Below are 22,600 nucleotides of genomic sequence, written 5' to 3'. Positions count from 1 at the left end.
TTCGAGCTATCTGGGGGCATGGCCCACTTCCCTATGGCTCCTGGTGCCCTTCCACCGAGCCTGACCTTGGACTGGTGGCTTTTCTGGCACGGGCCAGGGGTGGGCCAAGGGGAGGAGGAGGAAAGGAGCTCCCGGGATCCCCCTCGCCCCTCCCCCACTCGCCCAGCGAGTAATGACATTCACGGGGATGGGAGGGAGGGAGCGAAGGAGAGGGGCAGGCTCGGCGAGGCCATGTGATGCTGGGCGAGAGAGAGCCGCCACCGCCGGAGCCTCCTTCTTTCTTCCCTCTGATTTCGGGCTGTCATGGCGACCCCCAATAACCTGACCCCCACCAACTGCAGCTGGTGGCCCATCTCGGCGCTGGAGAGCGATGCGGCCAAGCCGGTGGAGGCCCCCGAAGCATCCGAAGCGGCCAGCCACGCCCATTGGCCCAAGGAGAGCCTGGTTCTGTACCACTGGACCCAGTCCTTCAGCTCGCAGAAGGTAGAGCCCGGAGGGAGCAGGGGAACCCGACCGATGCACCAGGAGGCTTGGGGGAGGGGATCCGGGAGGGCTTAAGGGGTCTGAAGACCTGGTGAAAGACTGGAGGGTAGAATCGGGGGGCTTCGGGGCCCAGAGGATGGGGGAAGCTGGGCTGCCCTCCCGGGAGGTGACTGGCGCTGTCTTGGGCCCCAGGAGCACCGACCCTAATTCTAGGAACACCCGTTCTGCCTCTTTCCCTCCCAGAAAGACCCGGTCTGTTGAAGAGCTGAGAAGAGAGACAAAGGCAAGGGGAAGGGAATGGGCACTGCTGGGAAGGCGGCCTGTCGGAGGGGGCTGCTGCTGCGGGGAGCGGGGAGGGGCGCTTCCTGGGGTCCAGCCTCCGGCCCCAGTAGTCCCATCGCAGGCCCTCCCCCCCTCCCCCCCACCCCCGCGCTGCTGTCCCCATGCCACAGGCCTGCGGGTCAAAGCTCCTCTGCCCTTCTGCCCGGCTGGGGGCCTTCTGATTGGGGCTTGAAGGGTCTGACCCTAGCCCTCCCCCCACCCCACCCCCAATCTTGAGCTGAGAAGGAAGGAGTTAACCCATCTCCTCAAACCAGCTCAGCAGGCCCGTAAGGTCTGTGCTTTTTGCTCTTAAAGGCACAGACGGCCACACGGTCCCATCTCAGACTCAGGGGAGCTAGAAGGCGGTTGGGAATGCAGCCTGGTGTTGAGTTATCGGGGTTCCCGCTTCCTGGGGGTGAGGTCCAAGCACTGAGCCTGCAAGACCGGGGGCCTCTAGGAGCGCAGTCTCTCACCCTGGGCTGTCCTCTCTGTGGGGTACGAATTCAGCACCATGGCCAGGTCCCAGCAGCCGGTCCTGTTGGAGCCTAAGGGTCACCCATTGCCTGACCCTTCGACTTCTCTTCTCCCTGGAAGATCCTTTTGTTCCATTCACTCATTTTCCAGATGGAGAAACAGATTCCTTAAAGAGAAATGGCCTTGGAACCAGGCTCTTTGGTTTGATTCTTGGTCTAGGCTCAGTTCCATCATCTGGAAAATGGGATAATAATAACAATAACAGCAACTTCTTCTAATTGCAACCCCCTCTCAGGATTGCTGAGGGTTGTTGAACAGGCGGTACTGCTTAGTGTTCTACACTGGCACTGGTCAAACTTGAGCATACATTACTGGTTCAAGCACAGAATACTCGGTCCCACCCCAGAGATTTTGATTGAGCAGATCTGGAGTAGGGCCCAAGATGCTGCATTCTAACAGGCTACCAGGTGAGGCTGATGAAGCTGGTCCACTGATCCCCCTTTGAGTAGTTCCTAGTTTAAAGTACAGACTATGAGGCCAGAAAGTCCCCAGCAGGAGAGCCATCTTCTCCAATAATTCACCATGGAGTTTTCAGCAGGTCACTTTGCTTCCCTAAAGTCTCAGTTTTATAATCTGTAAAATGGAGCTAGTGGCAGTACCTTCTTCAGAAGGCTATTGTGATGGTGAAATGAGATGATGCACAAAAAGTGCTGATCGCAGTGCCTGGCATGGTGTCAAGGCTCTGTTCATAACGGGTGTTATGATATCACTATAGTGCTAGGTAAAGGAGGGGTTGGAGTTAACCAAGGTCATGCTGGGACTCTTCTGTACATGCATGCTGAACACCTACTGCATGCCAGGCTCTATACAAGTTGCTGGGGGGTTTGGGAATGAATCAGACTGACCTCCAGATGCCAGGATGTCCTCCTCCCCAGAACCTCAGGAGCCAGGCCCCAGTGACCAGGAGGTAGGAGGGTGGCCCTTCCCATCACCATTTCCTGAGGGAGCCTCCTGAATATTCCTTATTCAGCATGAGCTCAGGGCTAAGGTGGCCCCTTAGTCAGGGATGGGACCACCCACTGCAATCCCATTTGTGACCAAACCTCTGACTAAGGCAGCCTAGCATTCTCCTGCCTCTCCTGCCAGGGCCTTCCCCTTGCCCAGGGGCCTGTGGTGGGTTCTAGAGGCAGTGTAGCCTGATGGAAAACACATGGGCTCTGCAGTCAGATGGTCCTGGTTCCAGTCTCATCTTGAGTGCTTACTGGCTGTGTGACCTTGGACAAGTCACTTCACCTCCTCTGTGCCTCAACATCCTCATCTGGAAAAGGAGACGTTTACATCCAACCCTGTAGGATTCCTGGGGGACTGAAAGGACAGGGACATGTGTTAAGTGTCTGGCACACGGTATGGGCTTAGCAGGCGCATTTCCTTCTTTCGCATCAGTCCTAAAGGGCCTTTCCTGCATGCAGAGGGCCCTCCCAGACATGGCAGAAGGGAAGTAAATGATCGCTACCTGCCACCCTGGCCTTACTTTTCAAGCTCTTGGGCACTGGTGCCCCAGCCCTGTCCATGCTGCCCTTGACCATTTACTACCCCCTCTCCCACTCCCAGGAGGTCCACAGGCGAGAACTGCACATCTCACTACTCCTCTGCTCAGAAGCCTACAGTGGCTCACAAGTCCTTCCAGGAAAAAGCCGGAGTCCTCATAATGGCCTCAGGCCCTACTGCAGGATCTAACCTTGCCTGGGTCATGGACCCACTCATCATTCGGGGGAAGCCTATGGACTTTTCTCAGAATAGTACTGTTAATTGAATAACATCAAATACATAGGAGTATTAGATTAGAAAGAAAACCAATCATACTGAAGTAAAGCTATTGACATATTTTCAAAACAAATTTGTTACATAATAATATGTGTTTCTGCATTAACCCATAGTATCACATGACCTAGTGGCAGGACTAATAACTACTGTAATGTTGAAGTCGTGACGGATGTAATTGCAGCTACTGTGAAGTGATGAAAATATCTGATTCCTAGTGGTGACAATATTACAGGCACTGCTAACACCACCATGCTTTGTTGCCTACACTCATAATTGAAGAGAATGCTAAGTGTCAGCTTGACATGACTGAAAATAAACCTGTAATTTTCCCATCCTAGTTTGAGGACTCCCTGAATTTATTCATAGACCCCTGGGTCTAGGAGTCTCAATTAAATGTCCCTGTGCATGACCCTTTCTGACCTCCTCTCCTTTTGTCACCTCCATCCATCCTGCTCCAGCAGGATGGCCACCTCACCATTTTTCAAACATGTCAGACACGCTCCCACCTCAGGGCCTTTGCACTGGCTGTCCCCTCTGCCTGGATCCCTGTGTGGACTACTCTCTCTTTGTTCTTTGCTCAAATGTCACCTTCTCAGAGAGGCCTGTCCTGATGGGTCGCCCTACTTAAAATTGCCACTTGCCTCCCTGATTCCCTGGCACCCCCAATTTCCCTTACCTTGCTCTATATTTTCTTTTTTCCGATGAGCTCACTGTCTTTTGACACACCGTCTCATTTTAACTGCTTCTCATCTGTCTGCCTCCACCAGAATGTCAGCTCCCTGAGGGCAGGGATCTTTGTTTTGCTCACGGCTGAGTCTTGAGCACTTAGAACAAGACCTGGCACAGAGTAGGCACTCAATAAATAAGTGTTGAAAAGTGGCGCACTTGTAAGCCATAAGATGTTACATAAAAAAGGCATTTGATTCTGTAGGCCTAAAACTGGTGTAAGAAATAAAGCTTATTAATTTTTTTAAAGTATTTGTGATAAATAAACTACGACTCCGAGACTCTAAGTGTCTTTTACAAAGTCACACGGCAACTAAGTGGCTGGGCAGAGACGCCAGCCCAGCCCATCACAGTTTTCTCATAAACAAGGGCCCGGGTGAGGGGGGACAGTACCTAGCCATGACAGTGAAGCCCCAGTGGGTGACTTTCAGGCACCCGCAGGGGGGATAGTTTGCCCAGAGTTGGCTGATGTCTGGTCACACTGAGTGGTGACCACCTAAGTCTGGCGCAGTTCCAGGAGGTAAAGAAGGCAGATGGCCTTGGTGGCCGCGCGCCCTCCCCCTGGGCCTGGCTTCCTCCCCCGCCCCCTCCCCTGCAGGATGGCACATGGCTCTGGCCTTCAGCTCAGCTAAAGGAGAAAGTCTCCTTGGCTGCTTGCTGGTGTGATCCTGAGGCAGCCCCAAGCAGGACTGTTGTTCCTCTAAAGACAGTCCCCTCCCCAGGCAGGAGCCCCACCGGGCACCCCCACTGGAGTTCAAGGGCAGTGCCCAGGGAGTGGTCCAAGATGGAAGGCCAAACGTCTGGACCCGCCAACGGCAAAGGCCTGATTTAGTTTCTGTTTCCGTCCGTTCAGAGATCCCAGCTTGACCCAGACGCTGGGTGGTTGGGCAGAACCTGCCAGGAGGATGCCAGGGCAGACAGGAAGGGAATGGGAACTGCCACCTAGGTATGTACAGGGGTCATCGATGCTTAACAGGAATAGACCTTTGCCTCTCTCTGGGGTGCCCTCTCTTTCTCCTGGGCTGGAGCTAGAAGTAGGGGGGAGCATGTAGGAGTGGAGCTTGCCATCCTTTTGCTGGGGGACCTTAGACAAGTCTAGCCTACTTTCTGAGCCTCAGTCCACAGGCAGGGGATAGTTGGGCTAGGTGATCATTAACCACCTGCCAGCTCAGAACTGTCAGGAGGCTCTCTGTTCGCATCTACCAGGTCATATGTTTGTCTGGGACCCCCTGGAGATTAGGGAAAGACTCAGGAGGGGCCAGGCCCAGGACTCCTTGGAAGGAGCCCCCAGGGCAGAGAACACTGGTCTGAGAGTCAGGAACCATTGCTTCTTTTAGATCTACTGCTAAATTGGCTGTGTGGCTCTGGGTCAGTTAGTCGCCCTCTCTGGACTTTCGTTTTCTCATCAGCAAAAACAGGAGATAGTCTCTGCTCTGCCCTCCTCTGGAAGGCTATTGTGAGCATCCAACCACCAGATGGGAAGGTGTCTGGGGACAATAAAGGGCTAGGCTGATGTTGGCAAATTATTTTTCACTTCACTTTGTTTCTCAAATAATTTGAGAAATTTTGCTACTGATCATGGTGATGATAAGAATTTCTGCAAATTTCATGGCCAGATTCACGTTTGGAGGCCAGGCTGAGAGTCCAATCCTGATAATGAGAATTATGAATAAGCACTAGCTATATACCAGACACTGTGTTGGTGCTACTATTAATACTTCAATTCTGCAAATAAAAAAACGATGAAGGCCAGAAAGTGTAACGAATCCGCCCAAACTCACACAGAAGAGCCAGAAATCCTATCCCAGGTACGTCCAGCAGTGACACCCAGCCCCGTAACCACCAGGCAGCTCTGCCCCTTGTCCCCAGGGCAGAGCTGTGTTCCTCCCACCACCAGACCCCGGGGATGTATCCCCCATCCCGTACCCCAGGGGCCCAGGAGTGGGCTGGAAGCAACACGGTCCCCTCCAGTGTGGGACCTCGGACCTCCCTCCCCGCACGCCCCGCCCCCCCTGGGCCGAGTGTCCCTGTGTGTCCGCCCGCCTTCCCCGCTCTGACCCTGGCGCCTGCAGGTGCGGCTGGTGATCGCCGAGAAGGGCCTGGCGTGTGAGGAGCGGGACGTGAGCCTGCCGCAGAGCGAGCACAAGGAGCCCTGGTTCATGCGGCTCAACCTGGGCGAGGAGGTGCCCGTCATCATCCACCGCGACAACATCATCAGCGACTACGACCAGATCATCGACTACGTGGAGCGCACGTTCACGGGAGGTACGGCGGCCGCGCGGGCCCTGAAAGCGCCCCAGCACCTTGGGAAGCCTGGGCAAACCCCGCGGGCCCGGGCTCCCCCACAAGGAACCACGGGCTACAGGCAGGGCTCAGATGCCGCCCAGGAACCGCAGAGCATGGCCACAGGTCCCTGGGGACCCCACAGATCTGACCCCCCCCCTCCCCGGTACTGAGGGAAAGGGCGTGGCCCAGACACCCCCCTTGGAGCGGCTGGGGCTATAGCCTCCTTGCCAGGGGACTCTGGAGTCACAGGCTCGGCCACAGACACTCTGGAGCCCATCAGGCGTGAACGGGACCCAGACCCCCTTCTAAGTCCCCACAGACAGGATCCAGATCTCCCGGGGATGCCAGGGCTCGGCCAGGACCCAGCCCCCTGAAACCCTGTATGCATAGTCAGGGCCACAGGCTCTTCCGGAACCCCCACAGACATGGGCCCGGATACCCGAGAACTTTGCAGACATGAGCAGGGCCCGGCACCCCAGAACCCCACAGAACCCTATGTCCTCCGTCCCTACCTCCCTCCCTCTGGCCTCGCTCAAGTCCAGAAGCTCAGTGCCCATGGCAGAGGCTGCAGATGCAGCTGAGAGATCAGGGCCCGGACATGCACTGTTTTAAAAGAATATGAATTAGTTGCCAACATTTAAAAACCAAGGAGAGTTCAATTTCAAACATCCAGGTTTCCAGCTTCTCTCCAAGTCTGGCAACACTAGGCCTAGAGACCCACCTGGCAACAAGCCCGGGCAGGTGAGGAGTTGCCCCTCAGGGGACGGCTCGGCAGGGCTCCAGTGAGGAGAGGTAGGCGGGCAGGATCACTAGGGTCCCCTGTCAGCCTGGTGGGGACTTTCTCTCAAGAGTCAAGGAAAGGGGATGGGCCCCAAACTTCTGGACATGTCGCGGTTCCGGGATGCTGAGGTTGGGGAATGGGATGCCAGAGGCTGGCCTCTCTGAATCAGGGGGGCGGGAGGCCCGACACAGGGCCCTGCGTGCCGCCGCCCAGCCCCCGGCCATGCCCCGCAGAGCACGTGGTGGCGCTGATGCCCGAGGCGGGCAGCCCCCAGCACGCGCGGGTGCTGCAGTACCGCGAGCTGCTGGACGCGCTGCCCATGGACGCCTACACGCACGGCTGCATCCTGCACCCCGAACTCACCGCCGACTCCATGATCCCCAAGTACGCCACGGCCGAGATCCGCAGTGAGTCCCGGGGTCGGGGTCGGAGCGCAGAACCCTCAGGGTAACCCGGTCTTCGCCCACCTCCTCCCTCTTCCTCCCATTCCTGTATCTCTTACTCACTTTCTTCCCTTTATCTCTCCTCTTCTGCCTTCTCTCCTCTTCCCAATGGATATCCCTCTGCCTCTGCCTCTCTCTCCATCCCTGTGTCTGTCTCTGTCTCTCACTCTGGCGCTCTCTCTCTCTCTCTCTCTGGCTCTCCGTCTCTCTCTCACCCTGTTTCAAGCTGAATATGTCTTTCTCCCTCTCTGGCAGTCTCTCTCTCTCATTCCCTTCTCCTGCCCCCTCCTCTTGTCCTGCCATCCCATACAGAGGCCATAGGGCTATCTGTCCCCCTAGAGGCTTGCCTGTCCATGGGAGCTGGGACACCTCTCCACAGGCATCTCAGCCCCAGACACCTGGGGTTGGCAGCCCAGGGTACTGAGTGACATCAGGGCTGGCATCACCAAGGAAGATTGCCCAGATATTGCAAGGCCCCGGGCCTCTGAGTTCTGATTCAAGCATCCCCATATACTGTCCTAACTGCCAGCCTGATTGTGCCCACAGTCTACTTTATCCTTTCATTTTTTTCAGTACTCAGTAAATAAGTGTTGGATTAAATCAGATTATCCATCAACAACTGTTTACAGACTTTGGTCCAGGCTCTATGCAGACACCATGGGGTCCAATATACAGATGAAGCATGATGATTCCAAGTAGATAATAGGTGCTCGGTAAATGGTCACTTCCTGTCTCTCAAAGGAATGAGGCTCACGTCCAAGGGTGGGCCAGGTTGTGGCACTCGATTTTGTCTCTTTAGAGTGCCCTTGAACAGGACTCAGGACATATTTATATTGTCCTGTCCCCATTGAGTCAACAACATTTAACAACATTTATGAAGTCTCCTACGACCCAGGCCCTGGGCAGGGGGCTGGGGACAGAAGGGGACTGTCACAGCTTCTACCCTCCCAGGGTCACAGTTTCATGGAAGCAGAAAGACAAATGACCAGATGATTACAATGCAGGACTAAGTAAATTTGAACAACCTCTCAGGAGGGCAGTCTGGCCCTCTATATCGAATATTAAAAGGCCCACACTTTGGAGACTGTCCTGCAATGACACTTGGATGTGTGCACCAAAGAAGTACGTACAAGGATATGCATTGCAGCATAAGGGGTAATAGCAAGAGGCTGGAAATAACCCAGTTGACCATGATTTGGGGACTGGGCAGATAAATTCTAGTACATACAAACAATGAGATACTGTGCAGCTGTTAAAAATAATAACAGGCATGTGGAATGCTCTCTAAGATATATTAGTAAGTAGGGAGAAAGTGAAGGGCAAAAAAATGCATCTAGTGTACTATCATTAATATATGTAAAGGGGGATCGAATGGATACACAGGTGCTTGCAAACACAAGGAGTATTTCTGGAAGGACGCATGAGAAGACTGGGAGAGCAGAACTAAGGGACTGCAGATTGAGAGGAGAGAGATTTACTTTTCACTGTACGTTCCTTAATATTGTTTGAATTTTTAAACAAGCATGCATGTATAATCTATTCAAAACTAATTGATTTGGGGACTTCCCTGGCGGTCCAGTCGTTAAGACACCGTGCTTCCATTGCAGGGGGCATGGGTTTGATCCCTGGTCAGAGAACTTAGATTCCGCATGCCACACAGTGTGGCAAAAAAACAAACAACCCACATTGATTAAAATTTTTCTAACCTAGTACCGATCAGTGTTATGATAAGGGGAACATAGAGGCAGTGGGGCCAGAGAAGATGCCCATCCCAGTCCAAGAGATGTCCAAGTGGGGCTGGGACCCAGGGGAGAGGGCAGGCCAGGTTTGGGCCCCACCACACACCTGGCCCACCATGTCCCATACTTACTGGCTAAGAGTTCCAGAGAAATCCTGCCCCAGTCATGGAACAGACCTCAGGATCTTATCCCACTTAATGCTTCCACCTCCTCTTGTAAAACCCACAGCTTACAGCTAGACTTTTAATGTCAGATTATAGGACACTTTGTCTCTCCCATTAAGTATAATTCTCAAGGTGCTGCCTTGAGTTCCATCATTGACCCACATTCCATCACCCAGGCCTTTTCAGCATCTTTAAAAGGCCAATTTCCCAGGAGAGGTGATCAATATGTCCCTGAATCTTCAGGGAAGTTGCCTCACCAGAAGTGGAAGTTTCAAGACACCAAGCTCTCTTATAGTTTTTTTAAAACAAGTTTTTCCCTGTGGATTACAGTGAGTGAGCTCTAGACTGAGAATCAGACAGATCCTGATTCAAAATCTGCTTGTCGTTTACTAGTGTGGAATTTACTAGCCTCTCTGAATCCATTTCTTCACTACAGAAAGGGTTGAGGGAGACGTTCACTGAAGCATGAGCTTGTCCACATTTAGGGTGATATTCATTTCCGGCAAACTCCTACTCATCCCCTAGAGTCTCCTCCTCAGTGAGGTTTCTTGACACCTTGTGCCCCAGGCAGGTGGCCCTCTGGGTCCCACAGCATTCTGTTCACTCTTCATTAGAGATTGATCATGCTATGTTGTAGGTATCTCTTTTATGGTCTAGGGCAGGATGGCATCTCATCCATCCCTATGTCCCAGCCTGTAATGACATAGCGTCTCCTAGTTATGCCTGTTGATATTGTTACTTCCTGGACTACTGTTTGAATGGGACCTATTCCAAGTTGTTGGGGGGAAGGGAAAGGAAGAGCACCAGGTATCAGAACGGGACCTTTCCTATTCTCTCCCCAGGACATTTAGCCAATGCAACCATGGACTTCATGAAATTGGACCATGAAGAGGAGCCCCAGCTCTCTGATCCCTACCTTTCTAAACAGAAGAAGCTCATGGTGAGTGACCCCAGGCCTGCTCATTCCCCTTTCCCGCCATCTTTTCCATGGAAAAGAAGAACTGGAAGAAGCTGGTTCTAAGTAGAGAGTCAGCTGATGACATGAAACGGGAAAACCACTGGTTTGCTTTCCCAATCCTGTCTCCTCTGTCATTTACTGGCTCTTTGACCTTGAGCAAGTCACTGTCGCCTTGGAGCCTCACTTTCCTAATGTCTTAGGTTGTGTCCCTAAGAGCAGAGCATTGAACAGAGGTTCTGGGGTAAGCAAGGTATTGAGGGAGCGCTCTAAGGAGAACCCAGTAAGGATGAGATAGGATGAAGAAGGGGCTAAGTTCACCTGATCCCACAGGGAGCTCTGGAGGATAAATGGTGCCACAAAGTCGATCCACCTTGAGACAAAGGGACAGACTTTTATACCCTTATATCAGCCAATCATTGACCTATTTATTTCCCAAGTATTTCCAGGAAACTCCTCAATGGCTGAGAACAATTCTCTGGAGAAGGGGAAGCTGTGAGCCACTGTCAACCAACTCTCATGGCAGCTGGTGTATGAGAGTACCAGCCCCATGAAAGGGATCTGGCCAGGACAGTCAAGCTCACAGGACTATTGTGAACACCAGATGAGGATGCCTTGTAACAGTGGGGGTATCCTATACACTTAAGGGGATATAAGGAGACTGGGTTTGCAGAAGGGGATTTGGGCCAAGAGTCTTCCATCCCTGGTCATCCTTGCTCTATTGAGGCCAACTCAGCTCCTCTAGCACCTGTCTGTCCTGCCCCCAGGCCAAGATCCTGGAGCACGATGATGTGAGCTACCTGAAGAAGATCCTGGGGGAGCTGGCCATGGTGCTGGACCAGATCGAGGCTGAGCTGGAGAAGAGGAAGCTTGAGAACGAGGGTGGGTGCCAGTTCTGGGGTAGGTGAGTGCTGGAGCCCATCCAGCCCACTCTGTCCATGACAGTCCCAGCATCTTTCCCCCCAAAGATCTTAGAGGACCATCCAGGTGGTTAGGATCATGGGCCATGGAGTCAGAAAGACCTAAGTTTAAGTCCTAGCTTGGCCACTTGCTAGTTGAATGACCCTGGGCCAGGTGCTTCACCTCCCTAGACCTCAGTTCCCCATCCATAAAATGGAGATAATAATAAGACCGACCTCAGAGAGATGTTGAGACACTGCATGAAATAATATATGTAGAATACTTAGATCAGCGCTTAGAACACAGTATTTAATAAAGGCTATTGAAGATGATGATGGTAATGGTGGTGGCGATCGCTATCCACTACACCATCTCCCCTTGCCCCGACTGAAGGATGTACTATGGCTCCTTCATGCTGTAGGAGCCAGACATCTAGGCTCACCCGGACTCTCTGACCTTGACTCTTTCTGTTCTCAAGTGCCTCTCTTCTCTGGACGCTGAGCATGCCAGCTACATTTCCACCACCACACCTTAGCTCCTGCAGCTCTTCCAGCCTGGAGTACCCTCTCCTTACCACTCTGCTCCTTTTTGCATCTATACACCATCCTTGCCAGCACCCTTCTTCAAATTTCATTCGAGACCTTCCCATTTTGCTCTATTTTAGGTACCCTGTTAGTCTGGTCTCCTCAACAATGCAAATTTGTGGAACCCATTCAACATGCACTGCTACACTCATAGCTTCACACACACGCAGAGATGTCTGTGTATGTGGGAAGGCTGTGGAGCACAGTGTTCTAAAATATGGGTTTAGAGTGAGACAGATATGAGTTAGGGTCCTAGCTTTGCTGCCTATACCGTGTGACTTGGGCAAGTTCCTTTCCTTATTGGAGCCTCAGTTTCAACATCTGTGAAACAGGATGGTAATAGTAGAATTTAAAACCTAAACTCCATCTTGTTGAACTCTTTAAAAAATGAAAAACACTCAGCACAGCGCCTGGAACATACTAGTTAATTACATATGACAGGTAAAGGCACGTGCATTCTCCAGGTGAGAAAACTAAGGCTCAGAGAGATAAAGTGACTCGCTCAAGGTCACACAGCTCTTAAATGGCATAGTTAGGGTAAGAACAGGTTCCCTCTCAATGGGTCCAATGTTCTTCCAGCATTTCACAGCTGAGGCCTCAAGCAAATGGCACACACAGATACCTAAGGTCCTAAACAGGAACAGTGTCATGCATGCTGAAGCCAGCCGCCATAAATCCTTTCTAGAAAAAGGCAGAGTACGGCTAAATGAGTAAAAACAATGCATACCTCAAGAAGGAACTTTCTCATTTCTATCAGAGAGGGTGCTGGAGAGGGGCCATTACAGAAGAGTGTTCAGGGGCCAATGGAAGTAGCTGGACCACATGTTGCCCATCATCCAGCAGGTTAAGCCAGGCTCTTCATATGATGGTGGTCACAGGGATACTGAGAGCAGCAGGAGAGCAAAGCCCCAAGGTGCAAATATGTTTTAAGCCTCTACTTGTGTCACATTTACGAAAGCCCCATTGGCTAAAGCAAGTGACATGGCAGAGCCAGGATTAAAAGGGTAGAGGGTTGGACTCTGCCTCTTGATGGCAGAAGCAGCACAGCCTTTGCAAAGGGGCAAGCGTGCAGGAATGGGAGGAATTTGCAGCCATGTTTGCAATCTACTCAGGGGTGAGGTGTTCTGATTTTACAAAAGTACTCTGGTTGCTGTGAAAATGGATTTCAAGGGAGACAGAAGCCCAGATGAGATGGTGGTGGCTTGGACTGAGGTGGTGGCAGTGGAGCTGGGGAGGCACGAAAGGCTTGAGAGGTATTTTGGAGATAAAATGGGCAGGAACTTGCTGAGAGGTCGAGGGTATTGGAGGGAGTGGAGTAAGAGGGGATAAAGGAATCAAAGATGACTCATGAGGTTTGGGTCTGAGCTACTGAGTGGTACCATTTCCTGATATGGGCAAGGGGGACCCAAGAGTTCAGGTGTTTTTAGATTCCGCACGTAAGTGTCACCCCCAAGAGGAGATGTCACATAAGCCATTAGGTATTCTAGTCTGACTTTCAAAGGAGAGGTCAGAATTTGGAGGTGGACATTTGCAAGTCTTCAGCATATACACGGTGATTAAAGCCGTAGAATTGGATGATGTCGCCTAGAGGGCAGTGGAGAGAGACAAAGAGGAATCAAGACCTGCTTATTCGTTATTTATTGCTTATAACAAACTGCTCCCAAACTCAGCGGCTTAAACAAACAAAAAAAAACAATTGTCGGGCTTCCCTGGTGGCGCAGTGGTTAAGAATCCACCTGCCAGTGCAGGGGACATGGGTTCGAGCCCTGCTCCGGGAAGATCCCACATGCTGCAGAGCAACTAAGCCTGTGAGCCATGACTACTGAGCCTGCGCTCTAGAGCCTGCGAGCCACAACTACTGAAGCCCGTGAGCCTGGAGCCCATGCTCCACAAAAAGAGAAGCCACCGCAATGAGAAGCCCGTGCACTGCAACGAAGAGTAGCCCCCACTCGCCGCAACTAGAGAAAGCCCGTGTGCAGCAAAAAAGACCCAACACAGCCAAAAATAAATAAATAAATAAATAAAAACAGGCAGCAGGCTAGATTTGAGCTGAGGGCCATAGTTTTAAAAAAAGGGGGGAAAAAAGCATTTGTCATATCACACATTTTCTGTGAATCAGAAATTCTGGAGCAGCTCGGCTGAGTGTTTCTAATTCAGGGCTGCATGATGCAGGGATAGATGCATGATGCATCCATCCCTCCCCGCAACTCTTCCCCCGTCTCTAAGTCAAGCCGCTGGCTGGGGCTGCAACACCCTGAGCTGAAGGGTCCACCACGTGGGTCTTCACTAGAGGTGTCAGTTCCCCACAGCTGTTGGCCGGAGACCTCAGCTTCTCACTACATGGGCATCTTATTAGGGCTGCTTGAGTTTCTTCACAACACGGCAGCCGGCTTTCCCCTGAGCAAGTGATCCCAGAGAGACAGAAGCAGCGGAAGCCACATGATCTTTTTCTGCCACTTCTGCCACATTCTATTCATCTGAAGCAAGGCATTAAATACGGCCCATATTCAAGGGGAGAAAAATTGGGCTCCACCAAAGAGATAAGTATCAAGTAATCTGTGAGCGTATTTTTTTCTTTTTTTTAAATTGAAGTATAGTTGATTTACAACTTTATATTTATTTATTTATGGCTGCGCTGCACGGCTTGCGGGATCTTATCTCCCCCACCAGAGGCTGAACCGGGCCCTGGGCAGTGAAAGTGTGGAGTCCTAACCACTGGACTGCCAGGCAATTCCCTACAACATTATATTAGTTTCGAGTGTACAGCGTAGTAATTCAGTATTTTTACAGATTGTACTCCATCAAAAGTCATTACAAGATAATGGCCATAATTCCCTGTGCTATACAGTGTATCCTTGTTGCTTATCTATGTTACACATAGTAGTTTGTATTTCTTAATCCCATACCCCTAATTTGCCCCTCCCCCCTCCTTCTCCCCTTTGGTAACCACTAGTTTATTTTCTCTCCCTCTCTCTCTCTCTCTTTTTTTTATGGAAAGGCATTTTATTTTAAATATAGCAGTGTATACATATCAATCTCAAACACCCAATCTATCCCTCCGCGCAACGCTTCCCCCGTCTCTAAGTCTGTGAGTCTGTTTCTGTTTTGTAAATAAGTTCATTTGTATCATTTTTTTTTTAGATTCCGCATATAAGCGATATCATATGATATTTGTCTTTCTCTCTCTGACTCACTTCACTTAGTATGATAATCTCCAGGTCCATCCATGTTGCTGCAAATAGCATTATTTCATTCTTTTTAGTGGCTGAGTAATATTCACTAGTTTATTTTCTATATCTGTGACTCTGTTTCTGTTTTGCATATACATGTGTTTATATTATTTTTTAGATTCCACAGAGAAAGACAAGCACTGTTTCGTATTTTAAAACTACCACATCTGCCCTGAGGCTCCCCCTCATTGAGAGAAGGGTAAAGACAGACGAGCTGGCAAAGCTGATGAGACACGGTGGCCAGTGAGGCGTGAGGACTCTTGTGTCATAGAACCCAGAAAGGATTGTGTTTTAAGGAGGGAGAACAGTGTCAAATGCAGCTGAGAGGCTGAATAAACCAAGGATAGGAAAGCGTCCCTTGGGTTTTGTCCCATGGCTGTTGGTGGCGACCTTGCCAGGAGCAGTTTCACTGGAATGTCAGGGCAATGGCTGAAGAGTGAATGGGAGGTGAGGCGTGAAGATGGCTAGTGTAGACAACCCTTTTGAGAAGTTTCGCTGTAGAGGGAATAGAGAAATGGGGTGGTGCCTGAAGAAGGCTGTGGGGCAAAGGGAGGAATGTTTTCAAGATAGGAGATACAACTGCGTGTTTTCAGGCCGATAGAAATGCCTCAGTGGAAAGGAGAAATCAGTGATGCAGGACCAATGAGGATTGAGAGGGTGTGCTTCAGGCAGGGTCCCCAGGGGACACACAGGGCACCCTCAAATTGAGTAAATCAAAGAGGCCTTCATAAAGGGACTGTTTACAGATGTGTGGGCGGGACACAGGGAAACCACAAGGAAAAGTGCGGTACCTGGACCTCGGGTTGTGAGCGATGGGGGCAGTTTCAGGAACCAGAACAAAGAGGGCCACCTGACAGGAGCTGTGACTTTCTGGGTTCGATCCCTGGTCGGGGAACTAAGATCCTGCCTGCTGCCTGGTGTGGCCAAAAACAAGCAAATAAGCAAACCAACACCGCCAGCCTGTGGCAGCCCGCAGAGAAAACCTGGGGGAAGTAAGACCCTGACCCACCCTCGCCCACCATCCCATCTCCCACCTCTGCCCCCACTGGCCAAACACCCCTGGAGCCAGAGGGCACGGAGTCCCATCAGTGTATCCGTCCAGTTGGCCTCCTGGGGGCCGCAGAGCAGTGTGGGGAGGGGAGGAGAGTGGCTCTAGAAAGGGAAAGGGAGCATGTGCAGCGTTGGGTGGGTGCAGAGGACCACGGAGGGCCTGACCTTGAGCGAAGGTGGCTCACACCCTCCCTTGTGTCAGCAGGTGGTAAATGCAGGGGCCTGGCATTGTGGGTTTCATGGTGGGGGGTAAGGGCTTTCATGTCTGAAGGTTCCTGTTTTCTGAATGAAGCATGAGGTGACGTCATCAACAGAGAAAACCACCGGGTGTGAGGAGAGAAGATGAAAGATGTGCGTCTCTCTGCAGGGGGCGGTGAAGCGAGCATCCCCCAGAGCTGCTACAGGACTGCTACAGGACCTGGGCAGGGCTGCCGGCCCTCCCGGGCTTTGTGGTCAGGATTTAAAGTGTAACTGGTAAGGGTACCTGTCTCCAGCACACTCAGCTGGCAGACTTGGAGAAGGCACAAGACAGGGTTCATCCAGGGCTGCGACTTGGCAAAGGGAACCCACAGCTGCAGGAGCGGGGGAAACCGAAGACCTTCTGTTGACATGCCAGATAGATAGCTACCCGCGCCCGTGGACATTACGCAGTCATGGCTAGCAGTATTTGCCTACAAACAGAAACACAGGAATGGACATACTTAAATAGCGATGCACGCTTACACACTCATGAACATCTGTCTGCAGGCAACCACCAAGTGCATGTGGGCATACCCTTCACTTATGCATGTGGTAATCCCCCCACTGCATGGACACAGATGCCCATGTGTGTAGCTGTCTACATGCTAATACACAACCAGCTTCATGGATTTGAGCAGGCATTCACATGGGTAAACATACACACCATGCAGGATGCAGACACATAGGTCCACACACAGACCCAAATAAAAATGTACCCATTGAAAGAGGCCTACGTGTCAGTGGAGATACATACATATGTATGATGAAGTACTCTCTCAGGTAGATGTCTTACATTTGACAGCAGCTTAGATTTGTTGAGAGACGGTGCCCTGTACTCCCTCTTGTTACCAAGGATAAACTGTTCTTGAACTAGCTAAACCTAGTCCCTTCCCTTGTGTACTTGATGCCATCCACGCTCATCCCTTCAAGGACACCACATCAGTGATTCTCTCCACTCTGTCCTGTAGCATCACCTCCTCTCGGCTCGATCATTCCCATCAACGTGCTGTTTTTTTCTTCCCAACTTACAAAGGCACTCTTTTTAAAAAATAATTAATTTATTTATCTTTTCATTTTTGGCTGTGTTGGGTCTTCGTTGCTGCGCACGGGCTTTCTCTAGTTGTGGCAAGCGGGGGCTACTCTTCGTTGCGGTGCGCGGGCTTCTCATTGCGGTGGCTTCTCTTGTTGCAGAGCACGGGCTCTAGGCGCGCGGGCTCAGTAGTTGTGGCTCCTGGGCTCTAGAGCACAGTCTCAGTAGTTGTGGTGCACGGGCTTAGCTGCTCCACAGCATGTGGGATCTTCCTGGACCAGGGCTTGAACTCGTGTCCCCTGCATTGGCAGGCAGATTCTTAACCACTGCACCACCAGGGAAGTCCCCCAAAACACTCTTGACCCGTCTCACATTATCGGCATATCCTTCCCATGAGCAAAGCTCCTTGAAAGGGTGACCTTTGCTCACCGTCTCTGATTCCTCTCCTCCCTTTCTTTCTTGGACTCCCTCCCAACCAGGCTTTCAGCGTCAGCATCTACTCCCACTCTTCTTGTCAAGGTCACCAGTCGCCAAATGCAATCGCCAATTCTCAGCTCCTTTTCTGTGACTTCCCGGCAGCGTCTGAAGCCAGCTGAGCGCTCTGTCCTTGGAACACTTTCTTATCTTGGCTTCTGGGACACCACACTCACCTGGGTCGTCTCCCACCTCACCAGCTACTCCTTCGCACACTCCTTCGCTGGTTGCTTCTTGTTGCCCAATATCTAAATCTTGAGGCCCCGAAGCTCAGTCCTTGGTTCTGTTCTCAGCTCTGTCTCCACTCACGCCCTTGATGATGCTGTGCACCTGTACCTCTAACTGCAGACACATCATCTCCCCTCAGAAGTCTAACAGGCATCTGGAAGATTCCATATTCAAGAACAAACTTCTGATCAGAGCCTTCATTACACTTTAGCTCCTCCTCCCCTGAGACCGTGAGCCTCTGGAGGGAAGACATTTGTGTCTTGTCATGTCTTCATGCCCAGCACATACTACCAGATAAACATTTGTTGGATGAATGAATGAACATGAGGACACAGAGTGAAAGGGGGAGGCTCAGGCTGTGAGGGTGAAGGGTATTAGACTCATGGAATTTCTGAGCTGAAAGGAACACCTCTACAAAAGGGCAGAAGCAAGCTTCCCAAGAAAGCAGACCTCACCGGAAGTGGAGAGCAAGGGGAGAGCATTGCAGGCATGGGGTGCAGCAGGGGCAACGGCCCAGAGGCCAAAATGGGCGTGGCTTGCTCGAGGGGAACAGTGGGCAAGTGGGCAATTTGTGAGAAGTGAAGATCAGAGAAGTACTGGGTTGGCCAAAAAGTTCATTTGGGTTTTTCGTAAGATGTCCTAGAAAAAAGCAAACGAACTTTTTGGCCAACCCAATACATTGGAGCTCATCCAACTACTGAAAGGGCTTAAAAGCCACGCAGAGGAATCTGGACATTAATGTGTAGTCACTGGGGAGAATTTCAGGTTGTTGAGCAAAGCAGGGATGAAGGAGACCAAAGGGGCTCCAGAATTTCAAGTCTAGTGTTTCCTAAGTACACAGGCTAATTTTAGATGTCCCGTGACCATGGCGATAACTAACATAAAACCACACGATGAGAATTATTCTCTTTTTAATTCTTTTGATTGTATTAAAGAGTGTTAGTATGATGCTAGTATTTAATTCCCATAAAGGGGTTATGTATTACTACCTGCCCTTTTCTTCAAACAAATAAATAAGTCTTGGGCTCGGGGATTTTGGGCAGGCAGTAGTATCCAGATGGAATTTAATAGCGTTTGTTTTGTCTTTTGTTAAATGTACTTTTATCATTGCACATAGGTTATGGCAAATGATACTCTTAGTGATAGTTTCTTTTCTCATTCATCACTCATTAAGTAAAGATTTAGTGAGCCAGGCACTGTTCTAGGTGCAGGGGATACAGCTGTGAACAAGACAGACCCAAATTCCTGCCCTCATGGAGCTTCCATTCTGGTAGAGGGTGGCAGCCAATAAACAAAATGAGCATGTACAGTATATGGTGGAACACTGGGGAAAAGTTGTATGGAAGAAAACAGAGCAGGGGAGGAGGACAGTGACTGCTGGGATTGGGGTTTCAATTTTAACTGGGTGGTCAGTGAAGCCCCCCGAGAAGATGGCACTGAGCCAAGACCTGAAAGAGGTGGAGGAGTAAGGCCTGTAGCTCTGTGGGGGAAGAGTGTTCCAGGCAGAGCAAACAGCAAGTGCAAAGGCCCTGGGGTGGGAACGTGCCTGGAATGAGGAACTGCAAGGAGGCCAGTGTGGTTGAAGAAGGGTGAGTCAAGGCGGGGGACTTCCCTGGCGGTCCAGTGGTTAGGACTCAGCGCTTTCACTGCTGTGGCCCTGGGTTCAATCCCTGGTTGGGGAACTAAGATCCCGCAAGACATGGAGCACAGCCGAAAAAAAAAAAAGAGTGAGTCAAGGGGGAAAAAGTAGACTCCTAGGTCTGAAAGGTACCTGGGGGCCAGATCACGTAGGACCTTTAGACCATTAGAAGGGCTTCAGCTTTGACTACGACAGGGGGTCACTAAAGGGCTTTGATCAGAGAGAAGGACATGACCTGACTTAAGAATTAACAGGATTCCTCTCTCTGCTGTGCTGAGAATAGACTCTAGGGAGTCAAAGGCAAACGATAATGGTCGTTAGGACCAGGATGGTCACATCGGAGGTAACATCTAACTTCGGATGTATTTTGAAAATAAAGCTGATGGGAACTGCTGACAAAGTGTATGTGGGGTGTGAAAGAAAGAGAAGAAAGAATTCAACATGGCCTGCGTGGCTTTTGGCCTGAGTGGCTGGAAGGATGGAGGTGCTGTTACTGACATGGGGATGAATGTGGTGGGTTTGGGGGTGACGATCAGTTTTGGACATGTCGCGTTTAAGATGCACGGTGGACTCGCAAGGAGAGCTGGAAAATGGGCAGTGGGATATATGAGTCCGGAGTTTAAATACATATATTTGCATTTAATAAGTCAGTTGATTTAAAGAAAACAAATAATAGAGGTAGTATATGCATCTGGCAAAAATCATGAAAGAAGTGCAGGAGTGGGTGACCTTGGGGGAACACTATGGCAGGCAGACAGAAGCCAGAGGCGTCACTGAGAGAGGAGGGCGTGTATGGCGGAAGAAGAGCTGACCCTCCCCTCCCCCATCTCCTGTCACTTCCATTCTAGGGCAGAAATGTGAGCTGTGGCTCTGCGGCTGTGCTTTCACCCTTGCTGATGTCCTCCTGGGAGCCACCCTGCACCGCCTCAAATTCCTGGGACTGTCCAAGAAATACTGGGAAGATGGCAGCCGGCCCAACCTGCAGTCCTTCTTTGAGAGGGTCCAGAAACGCTTTGCCTTCCGGAAAGTTCTGGGCGACATCCACACCACTCTGCTGTCAGCAGTCATCCCCAACGCGTTCCGGCTGGTCAAGCGGAAACCCCCATCTTTCTTTGGGGCATCCTTCCTCATGGGCTCCCTGGGCGGGATGGGCTACTTTGCCTACTGGTACCTCAAGAAAAAATACATCTAAAGCCAGGCCCCGGGCTTGGTGTCTGACTGTTGGTGTCTCTGTCCTGTGTGATTCCCAGTGAGCTCTCAGTAACGCACCGTCTCATGCACACTTGGACAGCCCCTCCCACCCCTTGTTTGGAGCAATTCTATCGTCAGTCTGAAAACATTCCATAGTTTAGGAGTAGATGTTGCCACTGCCGTGAGTTGAGGCCACGGTTCTACTGAAGGAGAGAAAGAGTGAGTGGGAGAGAGAGAGAAAGAGAGAGAAACAAACAAAAACACGAATGCCTTTTTTTTTTCGATTCAAGGTCTCAAGATGGAACTGTGGGGACTGGTTAGGATCCAAGGTGAGTCCCAGGTCATTTCATTCACCAGGGCCCAGATTCTGGGAGGTGCTGGGGGCTCGGAGGGCCTGACCCCCGCCTCCCCTTCCCTCTTGCCCAGGGAACTCTTCCACAGGACAAAGCCAACATCAAGACTTGACTCTTCTAAGCGCTACCTCCAGGTGGGGCTGGAGACCTGGAGACCCCACAGGAGGCCCCTGAAGACTGGAAGGGGCTTCATTCTCCTCCTGGAAGTGAACTGAGACAGCACTGGCTGGGCCAAGGCAGTGACTTCCAGCCACAGGCCATGTCTGGGGCCGACGCCATGAGCACACCCTCCCATCCCCCTCTTGATTTGGCCAGTGTGCTCGGTCGGGCACTTTACTGGAAGTCCCTGAAGGCAGTGTCCATCCTCCTCTTCCCACCCGGAGCTGAGTTTTCCCACCATGTGAGGTGGACTTTCAGGAAAAGGCACATTGATCTTCTCTCGGAAGTTCAGCCCTGGCCGGAGCGCAGGGGTGGGTCTGGAGGTGGATGTCCCTCCTCCAGCCTCTGCCAAAGCCATCTCTGTTAACGTCTGCCTTCCCCTTCACTCTCGGGGCTCCCCCCACGCCCTACCATGCCATGCAGGGGGGTTTCTGCGTCCACGCTGCCCGTCCTTGCGGCGTCTCACTTCCCTGTGCCTTTTGCATGTTGGGAGAGGGTCTGGGTGTCACTGCTGCTCATGCTTAGAAAACACTGAAAGCCCCCAATAAAAAGCATCAAGGAGGAGCAGCTGCTTTTCATTTCTAAACCTGTGCTGTCCATCTAGTTCTCGTTTCCAGAGTTTGGGGCCAGAGGGGTGGAGGTACGACGTTGCGACTCAGTGAGTCTGACTCTCGTGACTCTCACCAATGTTTTGACCATTTCACTTCTGGTGAGAAGGAAGAGATGACTGATGGCTGCTTGGGGGGCCCAAGGCTGGATCTGGGGAGGCCAGGTCTTTTGTTTGTTTTTTGGCTGCACCGCATGGCTTGAGGAATCTTAGTTCCCCAACCAGGGATCAAACCCAGGCCCAAGGCAATGAAGCTCTGAGTCCTAACCACTGGACTGCCAGGGAATTCCCAGGTTTTATCCAATAGGAAAGGATAGACAGGATGTTAGAGCACATGTCCAGTACTTTAAGGCCCAGCTGTTGAAGAGGGTCATGCGACTTCCACACACGGTCCATGGGTGAGAATTTAATTACCAGGCTTCACCCAGCTGCAAAGGAGGCTGGGAAATGTAGTCTGTGATTGGGCAGCCTATTGCTAAGGAAGGAGAGAACAGATCCTGGTGGACAGCCAGCAGCCTCTGACATAAGGAAGCACTGAATGGGAAGAGGCCCAGGCAGACTGCTGGAGAGAACCATAGACTCAAAGACTCCACAGGCCCCACCTGCCAGTTCCACACGTGCAGAAACTGAGGCCTGGGATGGGCATGTGTCTGGTTTGGTCAGGATCGCACAACAAGTGAGCTAGAGCTAAGTGTCCTTTCCCTGGTCCCTTTCTGTCT

At 51.3% G+C, this 22,600-nt stretch overlaps 1 protein-coding gene across 1 annotated transcript; it reads left to right on the top strand.

The window, feature by feature from the left end:
* The first annotated feature begins 303 nt into the window (after positions 1-303).
* Positions 304-21,831, top strand: GDAP1L1 (ganglioside induced differentiation associated protein 1 like 1). The gene is made up of 7 exons (XM_027078262.1): positions 304-483; positions 5,901-6,093; positions 7,129-7,302; positions 10,084-10,181; positions 10,964-11,078; positions 20,420-21,091; positions 21,189-21,831. The coding sequence occupies exons 1-6, from the start codon at positions 304-306 to the stop codon at positions 20,761-20,763; spliced, it is 1,104 nt and encodes a 367-aa protein (XP_026934063.1). The 3' UTR covers positions 20,764-21,091; positions 21,189-21,831.
* Positions 21,832-22,600: the final 769 nt, after the last annotated feature.

This window comes from Aethalodelphis obliquidens, unplaced genomic scaffold, assembly GCF_003676395.1.
Source record: "Aethalodelphis obliquidens isolate GAN/ISIS:26980383/991018 unplaced genomic scaffold, ASM367639v1 scaffold42, whole genome shotgun sequence".
NCBI classification, from domain to species: domain Eukaryota; kingdom Metazoa; phylum Chordata; class Mammalia; order Artiodactyla; family Delphinidae; genus Aethalodelphis; species Aethalodelphis obliquidens.
This window is presented reverse-complemented; position numbering and strand designations above follow the sequence as displayed.

What these genes read in the sequence shown, in the direction of transcription:
- GDAP1L1 (XM_027078262.1), top strand. Translation starts at nt 304, where the DNA reads ATGGCGACCCCCAATAACCTGACCCCCACCAACTGCAGCTGGTGGCCC. An exon ending in CTAAACAGAAGAAGCTCATG is followed by an intron (nt 10,182 to 10,963) that starts GTGAGTGACCCC and finishes TCCTGCCCCCAG; the next exon opens with GCCAAGATCCTGGAGCACGA. An exon ending in GAGGAAGCTTGAGAACGAGG is followed by an intron (nt 11,079 to 20,419) that starts GTGGGTGCCAGT and finishes CTTCCATTCTAG; the next exon opens with GGCAGAAATGTGAGCTGTGG.